This window comes from Rattus norvegicus, chromosome 2 (genome assembly GCF_021556685.1).
Source record: "Rattus norvegicus strain SHRSP/BbbUtx chromosome 2, alternate assembly SHRSP_T2T, whole genome shotgun sequence".
Lineage (NCBI taxonomy): Eukaryota > Metazoa > Chordata > Mammalia > Rodentia > Muridae > Rattus > Rattus norvegicus.
Window position 1 is genome coordinate 136,813,301 of NC_141535.1, and position 17,444 is coordinate 136,830,744.

General features: G+C 47.1%; 2 protein-coding genes across 2 annotated transcripts in view; both read right to left on the reverse strand.

Moving 5' to 3' along the window:
* Positions 1 to 6,949: 6,949 nt before the first annotated feature.
* Positions 6,950 to 17,444, reverse strand: part of Setd7 (SET domain containing 7, histone lysine methyltransferase) — a 42,783-nt gene continuing 32,288 nt past the window's right edge. Inside the window, exons 7-8 of the mRNA NM_001109558.1 lie at positions 13,248 to 13,405; positions 6,950 to 7,910 (exon numbers count right to left, since the gene is read on the reverse strand). Coding sequence (NP_001103028.1) covers positions 7,730 to 7,910; positions 13,248 to 13,405 — 339 coding nt within the window. The 3' untranslated portion in view covers positions 6,950 to 7,729. The remainder of the gene's footprint in view (positions 7,911 to 13,247; positions 13,406 to 17,444) is intronic.
* On the reverse strand, positions 13,838 to 17,439 carry LOC147996244 (uncharacterized). The gene has a single exon (XM_087640371.1). It carries the CDS (start codon positions 15,619 to 15,621, stop codon positions 14,797 to 14,799), a length of 825 nt encoding a protein of 274 aa, XP_087496497.1. The 5' UTR covers positions 15,622 to 17,439; the 3' UTR covers positions 13,838 to 14,796.

Below are 17,444 nucleotides of genomic sequence, written 5' to 3' on the forward strand. Positions count from 1 at the left end.
TCAGCGGTTAAGAGCACTGACTGCTCTTCCTGAGGTCCTGAGTTCAAATCCCAGCAGCCACATGGTGGCTCACAACCATCTGCAATGAGATCCGATGCCCTCTTCTGGTGTGTCTGAAGACAGTGACAGTGTATTTCCATACATAAAATAAATAAATCCTTTTTTAAAAAAAATCTTCTGACCTATAGAGAAAGACAGAAACACCAAGGCACAAATGTGCCCACCCCATCCCAACTCCCGGTAAACAAATGTAATTTAAAATACTTTCCTGGATTGGGGATTTAGCTCAGCGGTAGAGCGCTTGCCTAGCGAGCGCAAGGCCCTGGGTTCGGTCCCCAGCTCCGAAAAAAAAAGAAAAAAGAAGAAGAAAAAAAGAAAAAAGAAAAAAAATACTTTCCCAATCAACAAAAAAGACTGTTTCTAAAAACTGTAATAAACTCAGTTGAACGAAATTGCTTTCTGAAGACAAACAAACATAGCTTCACTCCATTGGGTGGCTTTCTAGGAAACGGCTTCCAGACCTTTCGGAACACAGTTCCCAGCTGGACACTGGGCACCCCAGCCCACGTCCTCCTCTGCAGCCAGCCCCAACTCTTATTAAGGCTCCTGTGAGAACTACACACAGGTGTTTCAGACTTCGGGAGCAGGGCAGGGGTAGGGGGCGGGGGGTCTGTCTCTCCCCAGCCTGGAATGGTGATCTAGTTTTTTTCCTACCCTCAGGAAATTTCCCTGACTCCAAGCTCCGAGGTTCAGCCTCCCCTGCACTATTCACTCCTCTTCTTCCCCCAAGTCTACTCACTTGTGCACATTTGGTCACTGCAAGGCTCGTTAATGGTTTGTTTCCCCCTTGCTGGCAGCCTCTGGGCCTACTGTATGTAACTGAAGAGATAGGTAGGATGGGGGAACGGAGGACATGGTTTCACATTCTGCCACCAGTTAAGAGCAGACACTGAGCCCTGAGCACTTGTCACCAACAGGGCGTGTCCCAGTTGGCTACAGATGTCAACTTGATGGAGCCCAGAGTCCAGGCTCTCACAGAAAAGAAGGGCTTGTGGTAAATGTTTTCTTTCCTTTTTTAAGCTAAACTTTTGTTATTACTGGCAAGGGGGCATATGTGCTGTAGTAGATATGTGGCAGTCAGGGATAACCTGCAGGAGATGGTTCTTTTCTTGCCACCTTTTGGGTCCCAGGGGTTGAACTCAGCCTTGGTGGCAAACACCTTTACCTGCTGATCCATCTAAGCCAATCTTCATGATAAGATTTTTATTTTAAAGATTCACTTTACTTTTAATTACGTGGATAAGTGTGTGTCTGTGTGAAGCTATGTGCACACGAGCGCGTGAGCCTGCAGAGGCCAGAAGCAGCCATCATGAGGACCCCTGGAGCTGGTGTTGTGGTTGTGAGTCACCGGACATGGGTGCTGGCAACTCCGGTGCCCTGGAAGAGCAGTGAGCACTGTGTAATCTTTTTGTTTCTTATTGCTGTGATTATTTGTGCTTTATTGTGAAAGGGTCTCACTGTGTAGTCCTGGTTGTCTTGAAACTCGCTCTGTAGACCAGGTTGGCCTTGAACTCAGATCTGTCTTTTCCTCCAAGTGCTGGGATCAAAGGCCCAGCCAGTATGTGTTTATTTTTTTTTTTTAAAGAATTATTTTATGTATGTGAGTACACTAGCTGTCTTCAGACACACCAGAAGAGGGCACCAGATCCCATTACAGATGGTTGTGAGCCAACATGTGGTTGTTGGGAATTGAACTCAGGACCTCTGGAAGAGCAGTCAGTGCTCTTAACCTCTGAGCCATCTCTCCAGCCACAGTGTGTGGCAGTCAGAGCACCACTGAGTCACCTTGGCTCCATCCCTGTATTGGAATTTGTAAACAATTTACAAAGTGAAGCTCACTTAGTAACTTAAATATACAGGAAGGCACACCCTATGGACACTGTTGCTGCTCTTCTTCTCTAGATAACTGAGAAAAAGAAAACCGACAACAGGTGATTGTACATTTTGTTTAATACTTGCATTGTTTCTATAGCGCGATTATAGCAATCTTTAAGTTTACTTTTCATTACAAATATTTGTCAAGTTTTGTTTCAGAAACATTTTTCCTACTTTCTTGCACATGCGCCCAGACACACTACAAAAAATTCATTCATAACACAGTTAAGGGCAAACATTACTCATGTAAACATCTTCCATTGATTTCCCGTAATTTAAAAAAAATCATAGAATTATAGATATCGAATAAGGCTCATAGATTTAGTTCAAATTCCACAAAAGACCAAAGATGTTTTGTTTTTTTTTTTAAACTGCGATGGGTTGACTTTTGGTTACAATCAAGCCCGAAAGCATTGCCCCTGGCTTCTACTCCATAAACGTACCTCACAACCCAGTCAAATGCTCTTTAGGCTAGGAGAACACAGAAAAACCAGGAGGGGGAAAAACGTTTGAAGAAAGGAGCTAAGAATCATGGACGTAACTTCATAACTTTCTTAAGCAACCACCAGGTATGACGTACGTATCCCTGTGTATGGAGACTCACTGTAGTAACCGATGGTAACCGAGGTGCACTGGCTCAGTGCTCATATTGCTAGTGTACACAGTGAAACTTGTCAGGTATTGTTTAATTATACCCAGGGCCAGAGGTGGGTTGGGGAACGCACTCAGGTGGGATAGCATCATAAAGGATTTTGTTTTGTTTTGTTTTTCTTTCCCGTAACTCAAGAGTCGGAAGAGTTGGGAGGTCTTAGGTACATGAATGGTCTTCATATTAAAATGACATTTAACAACTGCGTGTGAAGTCACAGACAGGAATCACGGGTTTCCATTATCCTCGGAAGGTCTCCCTCTCTGGCTGAAGTCGGGTGCTTAGATGCATAGTCTTCCAGAGCTGAGACAGGATAAGGAGTGTGCTGAGAATGGCCCCTGCCAGCGGCTGCTCTCCTCCTCCCTCTAGGAGAGGGAGGTCAGAAGGCAAAGAGCATTGGTAAATCTGTGAAGTCCTACCCCCGGGGTCCAGACCCCAACTCCACTGAGGGTCGCCTCCCTGACATTGTGACTAGGCAGTTAGGGGTGGCGAGTGAAGGTAGCCGGGAAACCCAGCTCCGAGGTTTACACGGCCAAGTCTGGCTTCTGATTCTGCTGCCCTGCAAAGAAATTGTGCTCGGGTAACTGCACCGGTGTCTCTAACGCCTCGATTCGCTCTCAGGCCCCTCGGAGGCCTGCAGGAATCACTAAAAGGTAAACACATCTTCTTTAGCACCGAACTTACCACCAGAAAGCGGCTGAGGCACTGGGGAAGCCTACCTCACATCGGACGCCACCCCACCAGGAGGTGATCACCAGTCAGAGCGGTTTGTAGGCTTTTGATTTCTAAAAATGAAAATTGATCTGCATTATATCTCAATAGACTCAGATAATTCTCACCAAAAATTTTTTTGTCATGTGTTTAAATAGCACTGGAATAATTCAACTTCATTTAAATATATTCATTCTACCATGAAAATATTTCATACAAACATCTATTTACATACAAACACATTAAAATTTGTGAAAAGGGCTCCTCCCCTGCGGCTTTATGGCTTGAAAATAGTTTCATTGCTTTGAATATGTATGCACATGTTTGGCAAAATAAAACTTACAAAATTTAGTATTTTTGAAAACAAAAATCACCACCCCTGCCCTCCCCGCCCCAACCCCAGCAAATAAAACCAAAACCAACACCCAAACCCCCAAAAACTAAAAACAAAAAACAAAACACCACCCAGAAACCAAAAACAACCCTCTAAAACTAGAACCCAAACCAAAAAACCCTGACGCCAAAGCTTAAAATTTCTGAAGGGAAAACAATCCAAGGTGTTTCTGGGGGAATCTATCGAGGTACCTCACGTACCTGTAAATTGAATCTATTTGTGAACCTTTGATCTGCAGCAAAGAAACATTGCAACTATCCATCTTGCAACATAGTTTTGCTTGTTTGTCGAAAACAAAAGATGGCTGGATTCCAAATCACTACTTTGAAGACAGAATTTGAGGTGACTGAGAATAGACAAAGTCGAGAATTCTTGACCCTCTTGGAAGATGTGGCAGCACATTTTGCAGTGACAAAGTTAGATTTTTTTTAAACCAATGAACTGAAATTAATACAAGTGTCACACACTGTCTCGCTAAGACATTCTTTTAATTCAGCATTTATAACTGACCCTTCCACCCCCAGTTGTAGGGATGTAAGCCAGGGCCTCTCTCTAGTTGCTAAGCAAATGTTGGACACTGAGCTGTATCTGCAGTCCAACACAATTTTAATTGTCACAATTAAATCTTGTAAATGGTTACGTGGACTTGTTGGCACACGTGTGTGTGTGTGTGTGTGTGTGTGTGTGTGTGTGTGTGTGTGAAGGGGGAGGGTAGTTGGCGATAAATAATTTTTCAAGTCTGATGAATCCCAAAGGGTAATGAGGCTGAACTCCCAGTCAGGTTCAAAGAGGCCTTGACAAAGAAACGTTTCCTTTTTAGTTGCTGGGGAGATCAGGATTTGAGAGGGTTAAAATAAGAATCTGTACTAAGAAACTCAAGTCTTCTGCCTGTTACTTTGTAACCTTATCATTCTTTTGTGTCCTAAATTCAGTTCTTCCGTTTGCTTTTGTTAGTTCCAGAGAATGCTCCAGTGGAGGGACATGCTCTGTGGATTAGTTTCTAGTCCTAAATTCTAACTCTAACACAAGGTAATAATAGTTCATCATAGAAAAGATGCTAAAGATGAGTCAAGTCATGCAGGGTTGGACTGAGACAGCTCTGAATGAGTCCCCTGGAGACCAAGGCGTCAGGCAAGTGCACAAGCTCCAGCTGTTTGGAAGACAGCAGACAGTTAAGTTTTTCTTCCTACCACACAGAATCTCAATCATGTCTGTTTGTGATTATGATCCTGAGAGAAGACCAGATCTGTCTGCTTCCCATTTCCATCTACGGCAGATGCGATGTAGAAGGCACGTTCTGAGGTTTTTCCATTTTGGTTCAAGCAAGGAGCAAACCCCAACCTCCCTCAGCAGCTAATTCTCTGCGTAGTGCCTGTGCTGTCCACTTCTCTACCACATAGTGATGTTCTGGCCTCTCCAGCAGCTGCGACCTGTGATGATGCTGGGTATTTTGGAGAGGGAGAGGGAGGGGGCATGAGGGAGAAGGTCTGTGGGGAAAACGGTGACTGGAATGGGTCACACTCAGGGAAAGGCAGAGTTCAGCGAGAGAGGTGAGGTGGAGCAATCAGCTGGGCTGTCATTCTGCACACGCACCCAGGTTTCTCACACGGCAGAAGAGGAGCTGAAAGGCACCAGAAACACACAGGGAGAGGGGAGACAGAGAGGCTCAGCTGGGAGAATTGCTTCCTGTGATTTGTCTTAAGGGTCACAGACATATTGCTAGGGTTTGAAATCCAGTGTGTCTTCCTCCACTGTGGAATGGGGAAAGTAGACTAGCCAGTTTAGCAGCCACATCTGTGTGTGTGTAGGGCTGTGTGTATGCCACCCTGGGTATGGCCAGAGGAGAGCTTTCAGGAGTCGGTTCTCTTCTTCTACGATATAGGCCCTAAAGCCGAAACTCAGGCCATAGGCTTGACAACAAGCACCTTTACCTGACAAACGATTCTGCTGGCCCTCGAGCCCCCACAGTTGAGTTCCATTGGATGAGACTGCTAGAGTAGCCCTTTAGGATAGAAGTTGAGCCCCTACAGCAACTGAGGCTAAGGTTCCATCCCCAGATATGAAATCCTGTGAGCCCAGGCGAATGGAGATGGGACCTGCCCTCTCTTCTTCTGTCTCATTGGTGACTGAAGTCAGCCATCTTTCTTCCCAAGGCAGCCAACTCTCTTTGGACACATTTACATAAAAGCTCCTCTCAGAATTCGAATCCACAGACTCCTTCTGTCACAGTTTACTGAATGGTCTCTTTCTACAGACCAGAAGCCATCCTACCCCGCTGACTTGCAGTCTAGAAACTATCCAGTCATCTGTGCAGGAGGCTCCTGAGGGAACTGTCTCCTTAAGCTTTCAAACAGGGATGTGACTAGCTCTCTTGGAAAGCACGGTCACCCAGGCGCAGAGCTCAGGTGTGGCTATCTTAACCGAGGGCTGAGTTCTCCGCCTGGGGCTGTTTGATGGGCAAACTGTGTCACAGTCCCAGACGGAGTACTTGTGAAAGCCACGAAGAGTAAGCTACAACTGACAGCAGAATGTCAAAGTAAGCGTCTCTCCTCATTCCCAGCTCCTTCAGCGATGATTGATCGATTGCAGCTTGGTAGAAAGCTTTATCTTTTAAGCCTAAACCAACACAGGCCACAGGGAGCCCTGGTGACAGCTGCAGGCTTCAGCAAAGGTTGTTCCCAGGCCTCCTGGAGACGGAGTGACGCCTTGGGGAGGTGTTCCCCAAACTCGGCCTTCAAACTCGGCCTTCATTCAGAGCAATCCAGTTATGTTACAGACCTAATGTGCTAAACTAAAAGAGTGGGGCTCTCTCTGTACTTCTGCAGGTGTGGTTACATACGGCTTGTGAGGTGGCTGAAATGCTAGTGGTATTAACCGCACAGGTGTGAGCTCTTGGAAGCAGCTAAGTGCTCTGAAATCGCTGTGACGAGAAGCTTCCGCTAAGGATCTGATCCATGCCTAGCGATCAGCAAGTCTGCCTTCATGACATGACGCTGACTTCAAAGAGAAGTTTGCATTCCGCCTTGGAATGCACATTGGCTATGGTATTTGAATCCAATGAGCTGTGTCACAAGCCAGACTGCACTAGGTTATGTACAATTAATGTGTACCCAAGAAGAAGAAAAAAATTACCAATGCTACTGAAGATACTGCAAAAAACTGCTCTAACAACTGTTTAGAAATACTAATTTTCCCCTCTTTTTCCTGAACGTATACCTTACAACTCTCTCATAATTAATGCGAACAAGGTAAATTCCTCTCTTCTCACATCTGAAAGCAAAGATATCTGTTGACATGCGAGAATAGTTAAGTCTATAATAACAGTCTGGCCCTACGAGCCAGGACCTTATATCAGGACATAAGAATGAAATGGCAGAGAAAGAACCAGAAAGACCTGTATGCTGCTACGAGTGCAAAATCCATTTGGAAGCTTCCTCTTGTAAAGTAGCTAACGTTGGGAAGCTAGGAGAGTAACAACAAAAACAATGCCATTCTATTGCAAGATACAGATCAAAGGTTAAAAGGCAAGTGGCCCTACATGTATATAAAGACGTAATCGCTTCCTGCCCTACGGTTGGCAACATGCAAGGGTGACTGAGCACCGTTTGCACTGGCTGTAGAGAAAAGCATCATGGGAAAAAAAAACCCATCGACCAAAAAAAAAAAAAAAAAAAAAAAAAAGAAAGAAAGAGAAAAAAAAAAAAAAAAGACCGAAGAACCCCATTTCCCTTTTTCAGCCTAATCATTTGGTATCTCTGAACGTGGTCCAGATTTAGACTTCAACCATCAAAGAACATCATGTTGTCCCACAGTTCGACAGTCCCTCTCAGTAGGGCTTTGTTGCAAGGCTAGCTAATTTTAAATCTGGTATGAGTAATACAGTCAAACCTAGTTAGTATGCGAGAGGAGTCGTTGCTAACGCAGGGTGAGAGGATGTGAAGTCACGGCATGAACAGTCCCTGGTTGTCCCGTTGTCAGATAAATGTAGTGCATAGATCCGGATTTCTATCCCAGGTCTCTGGAACCCAGGGCCAAGCCTTTCACTTTTGCTGGGTGGCCTGGAAGGCCTTCAGCTCCACCTGATACCACTCGGGGGCTTCGGGCCCACTCTTCCCCGGGGGGCTGTGGTCATAGCCGTAGGCAACGGTCAGCTCCTCCTCAGCCTCCACAGCTCGAAGGGTGCGGATGCACTTGATGGGCCCAAAACGGGGATGGACAAACCTAAACATCAAGATGGGAAAGGTCATTCTTGGGCCAACCCAGGACCTTGGTGCAAAGGGAGCAGCTCACCTACAGGCACCGGCTGGATATCACTTCTGTGTTCTCAGGGGACAGCCAACTTCAGCAGGACCCAGATCTGCTGGGTTAGAACACTCTAGGCACACTGGGAGGAGGGGGTGGGGGGAGCTCAGTTGGGAGATTGTTCATCTAGCACAGATGGGGTCTGAGGCTCTTCTCAGCATCATCATAAACCAGGCACGGTGGTCCTAGCACTCAGGAGGTGGGGAAGAGGAATGCAAGGTTGTTCTTGGCTTCACCGTGAATTTGAGGCCAGACCTGGATAATGAAATATCTTGTCTTAAAGCTAAAACCCCAAATCTCACAGAACACCTCAGTACATGCTGGGGAGGTCAGAGGACAACTTGGACAAGTTGCTTCTTCCCTTCAACCACGTGGGTTCCAGGGATCAAACACAGGTCTTTAGGCTTGGTGACAAGTACCTGCTTAGCTATTTTGCTAGCCCTTATCCTTCCCATAGGCCCCCAGGATAAATGGAGGACAGAGGACACATGAAATGGGAAAAAGCCAGCCATAAATCAGATTGGCCTCTAGGGCCTGTGGAGCTAAGGAGCTAAGTATTTGGCTCCGTCTGGCTCCTCTGTCTGTGGAGAAAGGTGTGTGTCTGATGTTTTCTTAGATGGCTGGAACAGAACCAGTGACCAAGTGCTCTCTCTGGGCTATGCTTCCAGGAGAGTGTGTGTGTGTGTGTGTGTGTGTGTGTGTGTGTGTGTGTGGTTTGGGCTAACTTTTATGTGGTATAAAAATGAGCAACTTCTACCTGACACCAAAGAGGCCTCTATCCATTCTACTTGGCTATTATGGTTCATGAAAGGGGCATTTAACTTGGGACCAAGAGCGTTGGCTGGCTGTTCTGGTCTCATATGTATCATGGTGTTCTGATCTCATACATATCACGGTGCTCTCGTATGTTCCTGAATTTCACTTTCCTGCTCTATAAGATCATGGCGACACTAGTAAGGCTTTCCCTGGATGGTTTCTGTGGTGAGAAAATGGCGTGTCCCTAAGACAGTGGCTCACACAAACTGAGACCCTGCTATCAGCTACGATGCATGTAAGCATGCACACGTGTGAATATGTATGTAGGAATGTGTGCATGCATGTATGTGGATATATGAACAGCACTTATAAGCTCTTCCTGGGCATTCACGAGTACATGTGCACACATGTACATGCGTGTGAACATGTAAGCATACAACATTTGGATTACGCTCCTTTGCAAAGACAATATCCAGACCGTGGGTTCAGAACTCTTTTGTTAAAACTGTGGCTTTGGGTGGAGGATCTACCTAGCAGAAGAGAACTTGCTGGTACACAGATCTCCAGCGTCATAAGGTCACAATTTTGTATGTATGTTATGTATGTATGTATGTATGTATGTATGTATGTATGTATGTATGTATGTGTTGGTGGTTGGTCTGGTGCTGTGTATACAAATGCTAAACATTGGCCCCCAAGATTTGGTTGCCCCTGCAAGCAGATCCTCACATGTACCAAGTGATGCTATTTAAACCTTGTTCTCCAATTTAAAACTATTGGTTAAATAAAGGTGGCTGTAGCCAGTTACTGGGGAGTGGTAGGCAGAGTTTCAGTGACTGGGCTGGGGGCTTGGGTAGTGATGATGGAAGAGGGAGTGAAGGAGGGAGAAGATAGAAAACACAGGAGCTCTCCATTAGATGTGGTGGGCCAGCAGCACATGCCCCAGTGAAATGCTCCCGAGGACAGACTGCTGGAGCAGAATGAGCTTGGGCAAGACTCAACCCTCGAGCCCATGGGGAAGTAGCCAGTAGAGTCTTAGAAAAATAGAATAGGGGTAGCCCCTCAGTAATTGTGCAAGAGCTGTTTAAGTAAATCCAGAGGGCTCTGCCTCGGTCATTGGAAGGGTAGCTGGGTCATCTTGATAGAGTTTATTAAAATCCATTTACAATGTATGGACAGACAATTGTGGTCTGAATGGAAACAGCCCCACATAGGCTCACAGGTAGTGGCACTATTGGGAGGTGTGGCCTTGTTGGAGGAAGTGTGTCACTGGAGGTGGGGCTTTGGTGTTTCAGAAGCCCAAGCCAGGCCCAGTGTCTCTCTCTCTTCCTGCTGCCTGTGGATCTGGATATAGAACTCTCAGCTACCTCTCCAGCACCTTCTCTGCAGCCTGCCGCCATGTTTCCCACCATGATGGCAACGGATTAAACCTCTGAGCTGTGGGCCAGCCCAATGAAGGGTTATCCTTTACGTGAGTTGCTGTGGTCATGGTGTCTGTTCACAGCGGTGGAAAGCAGACAGAAGTGTATTACTGTGTAGCTCTGGCTATCTCTGAACTCAGAGAGAACCTCCTGCCTCTGACTTCTGAGTGCTAAGATTGAAGACTTGGGCTGCCATGCCAGACCATTTTGTTTTCAAGTTGGCATGATTCATTATAATTTGCATCCTATGACTTCGGAGTAAAAATTAAATAGTGCTCCTGAAATGGAGCTTTGATCAACCTTCTAGAAGATCTAGTGGGGGTGGGGGAGGGGAGCCCGATGTTGAATTTTTGGACCTGAGACTTCTTTTCCAATGTTCTTGTAGCTTCACTCTGATGCCCACTGTGTCTTTCCATTCTGATAGGTTTTTTGTCGATGTCTGTTTGTGTTGAGACATGGTCTCAAGCTGGCATTAGAATCACACAGATCCTCCTGCCTCTGCCTCCCGAGTGTTGGGATTAAAGAACTCAGTCTCCTCCTGCCTCAGACTTCCAGGCACCAGAGTTACAGCTGCTCACCACCATATCCAGCACGTTCTTCGTTTGAGTAGACAGAGAGAACTTGTTCTCAGGAGTTACAGCACTGGGGGCACACTGCACGGGGTCGCTCTACCTCTAGACCTGAGCCGTAACTGATGGGAAGGTCCTGGGGGGACTGACTGAGATGAAACAGGGAAGGCATCCAGAGTAGCGCCAGGTAAATGGACAGAATGTGAGCTTAGCATGTGTGAGGTCCTGGGTTCAATTTCTAACATAAGAAGAAGGAATGAGGGGAGGGAAGGAGAGGGACCTGGAATGAATGCTCAGAGCTCAGGGCTACAGAAGTAGCAAGGAACCCAAACCTGTGGGCCACATAGCTCTGGGCCTTATGACGGAATGTGCCATATTTACTTGTGTAATTGTTCCCTGGACATTTTGTGACAGACTTCAGTAAAGCAGCATAGGGAAGGGCTTTCTCGTTTCTGTGAACGCCAGTGGCCTGAGAAACACACGGATGCCAGGAGTTGTAATCTGAGGTTTACACTTGGTTATTATTCAAGGAGTCTTCTCATCCCTCCATAGAACTGACTTTTGGCTACACTGGGCTTGAAAGAGAAACGCCAGCAAAAAAACACAAAGAAAACAAACAGAAAAACCCCCAAACAAAACCTGCTGTGCAGACATCGATTTTGCACAGACAGAAACGTCTCCTGTTTCCAGTGCTCTAACACCGTGGGGAGAAAAGCCAGCTGTGCAGAGAAGCCACAGAAGGGGCTTGATTGAAGGAGGGGGTCTAAGTGGTGTTCGGATGGTTAGTTACCGTGGCTTTAAGGGGCTGTTGTTATGCCAGCACAGCTGGGAATGAGCTTTAGACAAATGTACACTAGCCACAAAAGCCCCACAACTAATAATAGCGTTAGTTTCACTTCACATGACACGTCCTCTGCCATTTCAGCTCGCCCTTTGGAAGCGGTTGGAGCCCCAGGTACCAGTTACTGGCTGACAAGGAAAGGAAGTCACTGCCAGGATGACCTCTGAGGCATCGTAAGGACAAGTCTTGGGATGTTTCCTAGCAAGCCCCAAATCTTGGCAAGGTTTGACAGATGAGATGTTCAGAGTCGTGCACTGGACATGTCTGCTGTGATCACACACAGCAGAAGGGCTGCAGCCATAGCACCAAACAGGGAAGCCAATGCACTACAACTGAGCTGCACTGCCATCCCATAATCTCTGTGCACGTGTGTATGCAGGTGTAAGCGTGTGTTGAGATTGGTCTTGCACTGTGTATTCAGATGCTGGGTGACACGGGCATTGTATTGACCAATGTGCTGACCAAGAATGCTCTCCAGTAATCCCTGATTGGATAATAAAAGGCTAGAGCCTGTGACTGGGCAGGAGAGGGAGGAAGGCAGGCCTTGAGATGGAGTAGGGGGTCTCAGGCAGAGACCATGAGGAGAAGGAAAGAGGTAGGAGAAGGCAGTCTCCATGATGCAGGATAGACCATGAGCATGTGGCCAAGAGAAAATCTCCCAGAGGACACACATGAAGCACAGCAAACAGAGCAAGACTCAGTTGGTAAGTAACACAGGGCCTACGACTGGGATGTAGGTTAGATCGGCTCGGAACCTGCTCAGTTTCTGGCTTATAGCTTGTTAATCAAAATATCAAGGCTGGAGAGAGAGAGGGCTCAGCGGTTAAGAGCACGGACTGCTCTCCCAGAGGTCCTGAGTTCAAGTCCCAGCAACCACATGGTGGCTCCCAACCACCTGTAAGAGAACCCAATGCCCTCTTCTGGTGTGCATGAAGACAGCGACAGTGCACTCACATACATAAAATAAATAAATCTTTAAAAAAAAAAGTTACCAGATTTCCGTGACTTTTATTTGGGAACTATACAGGCTAGAGTGCGTCGGAAACACTCTATAAGATTACATCTATACATGTGTATGCGGGTATGTCTGCTCCTGCGCATATGTGTATGTGGGAGCCAAAGAACAACCTCAGGTGTGGTCCTCAACACCTTGTTTTTGAGACTGGGTTACTCACTGGCTTGGAACTCTCTGACTAGGGTAGGCTGGGTGGCCAGTGAGCCCAGGGGATCCCCCTGCCTCTGCCTCCTCAGTGATGGGATTTCAGGTTCCCGCCCCAACACTTAGCTGTTTCTGTGGGTGCTGGGCGAGGATTGAACTCAAGTCTTCATGCTTGTGCAGCAAGCGCCTGAATGACTTAGCGGCTCCTCCCCTCCCCAGCTCTGTCATGTGATCTTTAAACCAAAAAACAAAACCCCTAAGGGCAACTAAGGATAGTAATAAAACAGCCACCATATTTCTATGACATTTCTATTTTTCAAAGCACATTTTCATCTCATGGCTGGAAGGCAAACTGCTCAGATCTGGAGCCTTAAACTACAAGGCCGAGGTTCACAGCATCCCCCCACCCCCACCTGGGTCATTCTGTGAGAGCAGCCATCATCTGAAGCTTAGGGACCTTTCTCATGCCCTCCTCAGCACAGATCCAAGCAACCACGGCGTCCTACTTACATGTCATAGACGCAGTTTGGAGTAAAGGAGTGATTCGCCTTGTGTCCCAAGGAGGCACAGTACTTGGACACGTGGTTGTAGGGCTCAGGCACATCAATGACTGTTTCCTCATCCAGGGAGAGAGTGTTCCCATTTAGGGCCCAGTCCCTGCTGTCAACCTGCAAAACAGGGAAGTCGTGCTAAAGAGGGCCTTTCTCACAAAAGCTCATGGTGTGTCAGAGGTGCGAACTCACTTAGCTTAACACGTCATAGTCAGAGTGCTGCTGCAGACCATGCGAGACAGCCAAGTCGCCTTCCCACGCAAGGGCGGTGCAACCAGAGAGCTCAACCTATTGCTTGCTGGATTCTCCTCATTTCAGAGGGAAGAAAAGGATTTCCAACCCTTACAGAGACACACGAAAAGATCAGACAGACCCGAACTAAAAATAAACAAGAGGCGAGGCTGTCGAGATGGCTCTGTGGGTACAGATGCCCACACCCACCTATGCCTGACCACCTGAGTCCAGTCCACAGAGCCATGCAGCCGAAGGTGAGAACCTATTCCAGGAAACTGTGTCTGACCTCCATATGATATCTCCAATTTTTTTTTCTTTTTTTTGGACAGGGTTTTTCTATATAGCCCTGGCTGTCCTGGAACTTACTCTGTAGACCAGGCTGGCTTTGAACTCAGAGATCTTCTTGCCCTAGCTTCCCCAGCTTGGATTAAAGGTGTGCACCAACACCATCCAGTCATAAGTGTATTTTTAAAACCTTTATTAAAAGGTCCACACTTCTGTTCCAGTGGAGGAACTGTGGCTCAGGAGGCTGTCTCTAAGCCTGGGCGCTTCCGTACCATGCCTTATCACCTACCACACAACCATCAGGCATCAGGTTGGAAGTTGGGAGGACAGCAGAATAGCCCTTTGGGGCTTTTAGATAAAATGGTCATGACACTGTGGTGTATCTTCAGAGTGTAGAAATCTTTCACCTTTTCCAAAAAAGGGTTGTGTTTGCATAGCAATGTGTAGACTCCAGAAAGGCGTGTCCAAGTTTCTGACATTGTGACACAACTGTGGTCTACAATTCATGTTTGTGAGCCAAAGACTGAGTTTAAAAACAAAATAAGAGGCTGGAGGGATGGCTCAGTGGTTAAGAGCACTGACTGCTCTTCCAGAGGTCCTGAGTTCAACTCCCAGCAACCACATGGTGGCTCACAACCATCTGAAATGGGATCTGATGCCCTCTTCTGGTGTGTCTGAAGGCAGTGACAGTGTACTCACATATACAAAATAAATATCTTTAAAAAGAAACTATAAAAACCAAACAATGTTTCTTAAGCTTTAGGTAAACTTAGTACTTTCTGTGAGGTTCTGTCTGCAGTTACCCATTGCCTCAGGTAGCCTGAGAATCACAGGTTGGCCACCCTTCCTCCATGAACTGACTCTTCCTCTGATACACTGCATTTAGATGTGACATCCGGTCAGTGGTCACTCTCATCTTCATTATTCCTAACCCGCCATGGAAGTGTGTGTGGTTTGTGCTTTGTTGCCATTAGGTGGGTGTCAGAATCTCAACTGCACAGGGTGTGAGCGGCATCTCCTGCATCACCGCAACCACCACAGCGGTGACGCTGCAACCATGACAACGGTGTCAGACGCTGCAACCATGACAACGGTGTCAGATGCTGCAACCATGACAATGGTGTCAGATGCTGCAACCACCACAACGTGTCAGATGCTGCAACCACCACAACGGTGTCAGACAGTGCAACCACCACAGCGGTGTCAGATGCTGCAACCACGACAACGGTGTCAGATGCTGCAACCACGACAGCGGTGTCAGACGCTGCAACCACCACAGCGGTGTCAGACGCTGCAACCACGACAACGGTGTCAGATGCTGCAACCACGACAACGGTGTCAGATGCTGCAACCACGACAACGGTGTCAGATGCTGCAACCATGACAACTGTGTCAGATGCTGTAACCATCACAACGGTGTCAGATGCTGCAACCATGACAACTGTGTCAGATGCTGCAACCATGACAACGGTGTCAGATGCTATAACCATGACAACGGTGTCAGATGCTGCAACCACCACAGCGGTGTCAGACGCTGCAACCACGACAACGCTGTCAGATGCTGCAACCATGACAACTGTGTCAGATGCTATAACCATGACAACGGTGTCAGATGCTGCAACCATGACAACTGTGTCAGATGCTGTAACCATGACAACGGTGTCAGATGCTGCAACCACCACAGCGGTGTCAGACGCTGCAACCACGACAACGCTGTCAGATGCTGCAACCATGACAACTGTGTCAGATGCTATAACCATGACAACGGTGTCAGATGCTGCAACCATGACAACGGTGTCAGATGCTGCAACCATGACAACGGTGTCAGATGCTGCAACCGTGACAACGATGTCAGATGCCTATCTACCTCTGCTTTCAAACCTTCCTTGAACTCTGTAGTTCACTGAATTGTGACCTGGGGCAAACTCTTTAATCTCTCCTAGGTTTTTGTTGCCTCATCTGAAAAGTGTTCAGATAAAGCAGCACGGGTTTAATATTTAAAACTCCAGAATGCTTCCAAATTCAAACCTTTTTGAAGAGGCTGCTATGATGTAATTGGAAGAAACCGCACCCAACCTCATTTTTTGTCACAGGCAAAAGGTAGACACAATGAAATATAGAACAGCTGCCTCTAAGCTATGCACACAGGGGGAATGGGAACATCAAATTTCATACTCTGACAGAGGTCCCATTCCTAAGATGATATACATAAGCAAATATTTAAAAACCCCAAATTCCTAACGCTTCTGGTCCTTAGCATTTCAGATAAGGGGTGCTCTACCCATGAAGCTCCTTTCCATGTTGAATGTCCAGGACTTTCTGGAAGGCTGGCAAAAGGTCACCAGTGTGAATGCCAGCTCCTTCTTGCCTTTTGCCTGCCCAGCTGCTTTGACTGTGTGACTAACTGTCCCATTTTGTGAAATGTCCCCTTATTATCCACTGGAATGGCGGCAGGATGGAACCCCAGACCTGAGACACTGGCTGTGAGCCTGGCACACGCATCAGAACACAGCGGGGCTCAACGGCTGCGCTGAAAGCTTCAGACTTGCTCCTGGCCGGTGAGGTCCTTGACCCTGTGAGCTGAAGACACTTAAGCAGATCCATCCATGGAGGTGTAAAATATGCCACAGACTGTGTCTCAAAGGCAAGAGCTGCTGTGCATTTCATGAATGTGTGGGGAGGCCAGAGAACAAGTTCAGTGTCCTTCCCCAAGGATTCTTGATGTCTGCCTGCCTGCATTCTGTCTCTCCCTCCTTTCTTCCTTTTTTGGAGACCAGGTTTCTCTGTTTACTCTTGGCTGTCCTGAAACCTTTTTCCTTCCTTCCTTCCTTCCTTCCTTCCTTCCTTCCTTCCTTCCTTCCTTCCTTCCTTCCTTCTCAGGGTCTCGAATTGCCTAAAACTCACCCAGCAGGCTAGGCTGGATGGCCAGTGAGTCCCAGGCACCCACCTAACTGCAGCTCCCAGCACTACAGTTATAAGCATAGGCTACCATGCCCGGCTTTTAAAACTGAGGCCTTGGGGATTGGGTGAGCTTCGTCTTACCTGCAAGGCAGACACTTTAATGGCTGCAGCATCATCCTCCAACCCCCAAGAGAAGACCCTGACCCTGACCAGGCTGGCCCGGGATTCATGATTCTCCGGTCTCATCCTCACAAATGCTGGGGCTACGGGTACATGCCTTGCCTGACATCCCCTGACGATTCTGAGAGTAGATGATGGACAGACTGAAAGGAACTCATTTTCAGGGGCTGAGACTCAAATGGGGACAGCGCTGTGTAATGCGTGATTCTCACAGTTTGGGCCTTTCAGGTGCTAAGACTACAGGCATGCACCACCAGATCCTGCTTATTTAACTTTTAGCTTTTGAGTTTGGATTTTTTTTTCACTAACTCTTCCTGGAAAGATGGAGACCATTTTAAGACTTTGCGTTAGCAGGAGTGGGGTTCTTTCTAAAAACATATCACATTGGAGGCCATTAGTTAATTGTTAGGAATCTGACTGGATCTTGGATTTGAGATGTTGGGTAGGGTCTAGAGAAAACACGTGACTGTGTCATTATCCTATCTTCTGTGGCCATGAAAGTGGCTTGTTTAAGCTAAAGCCCTTTAACCGATTAGGTTGATGTTCGAGTTTTTCC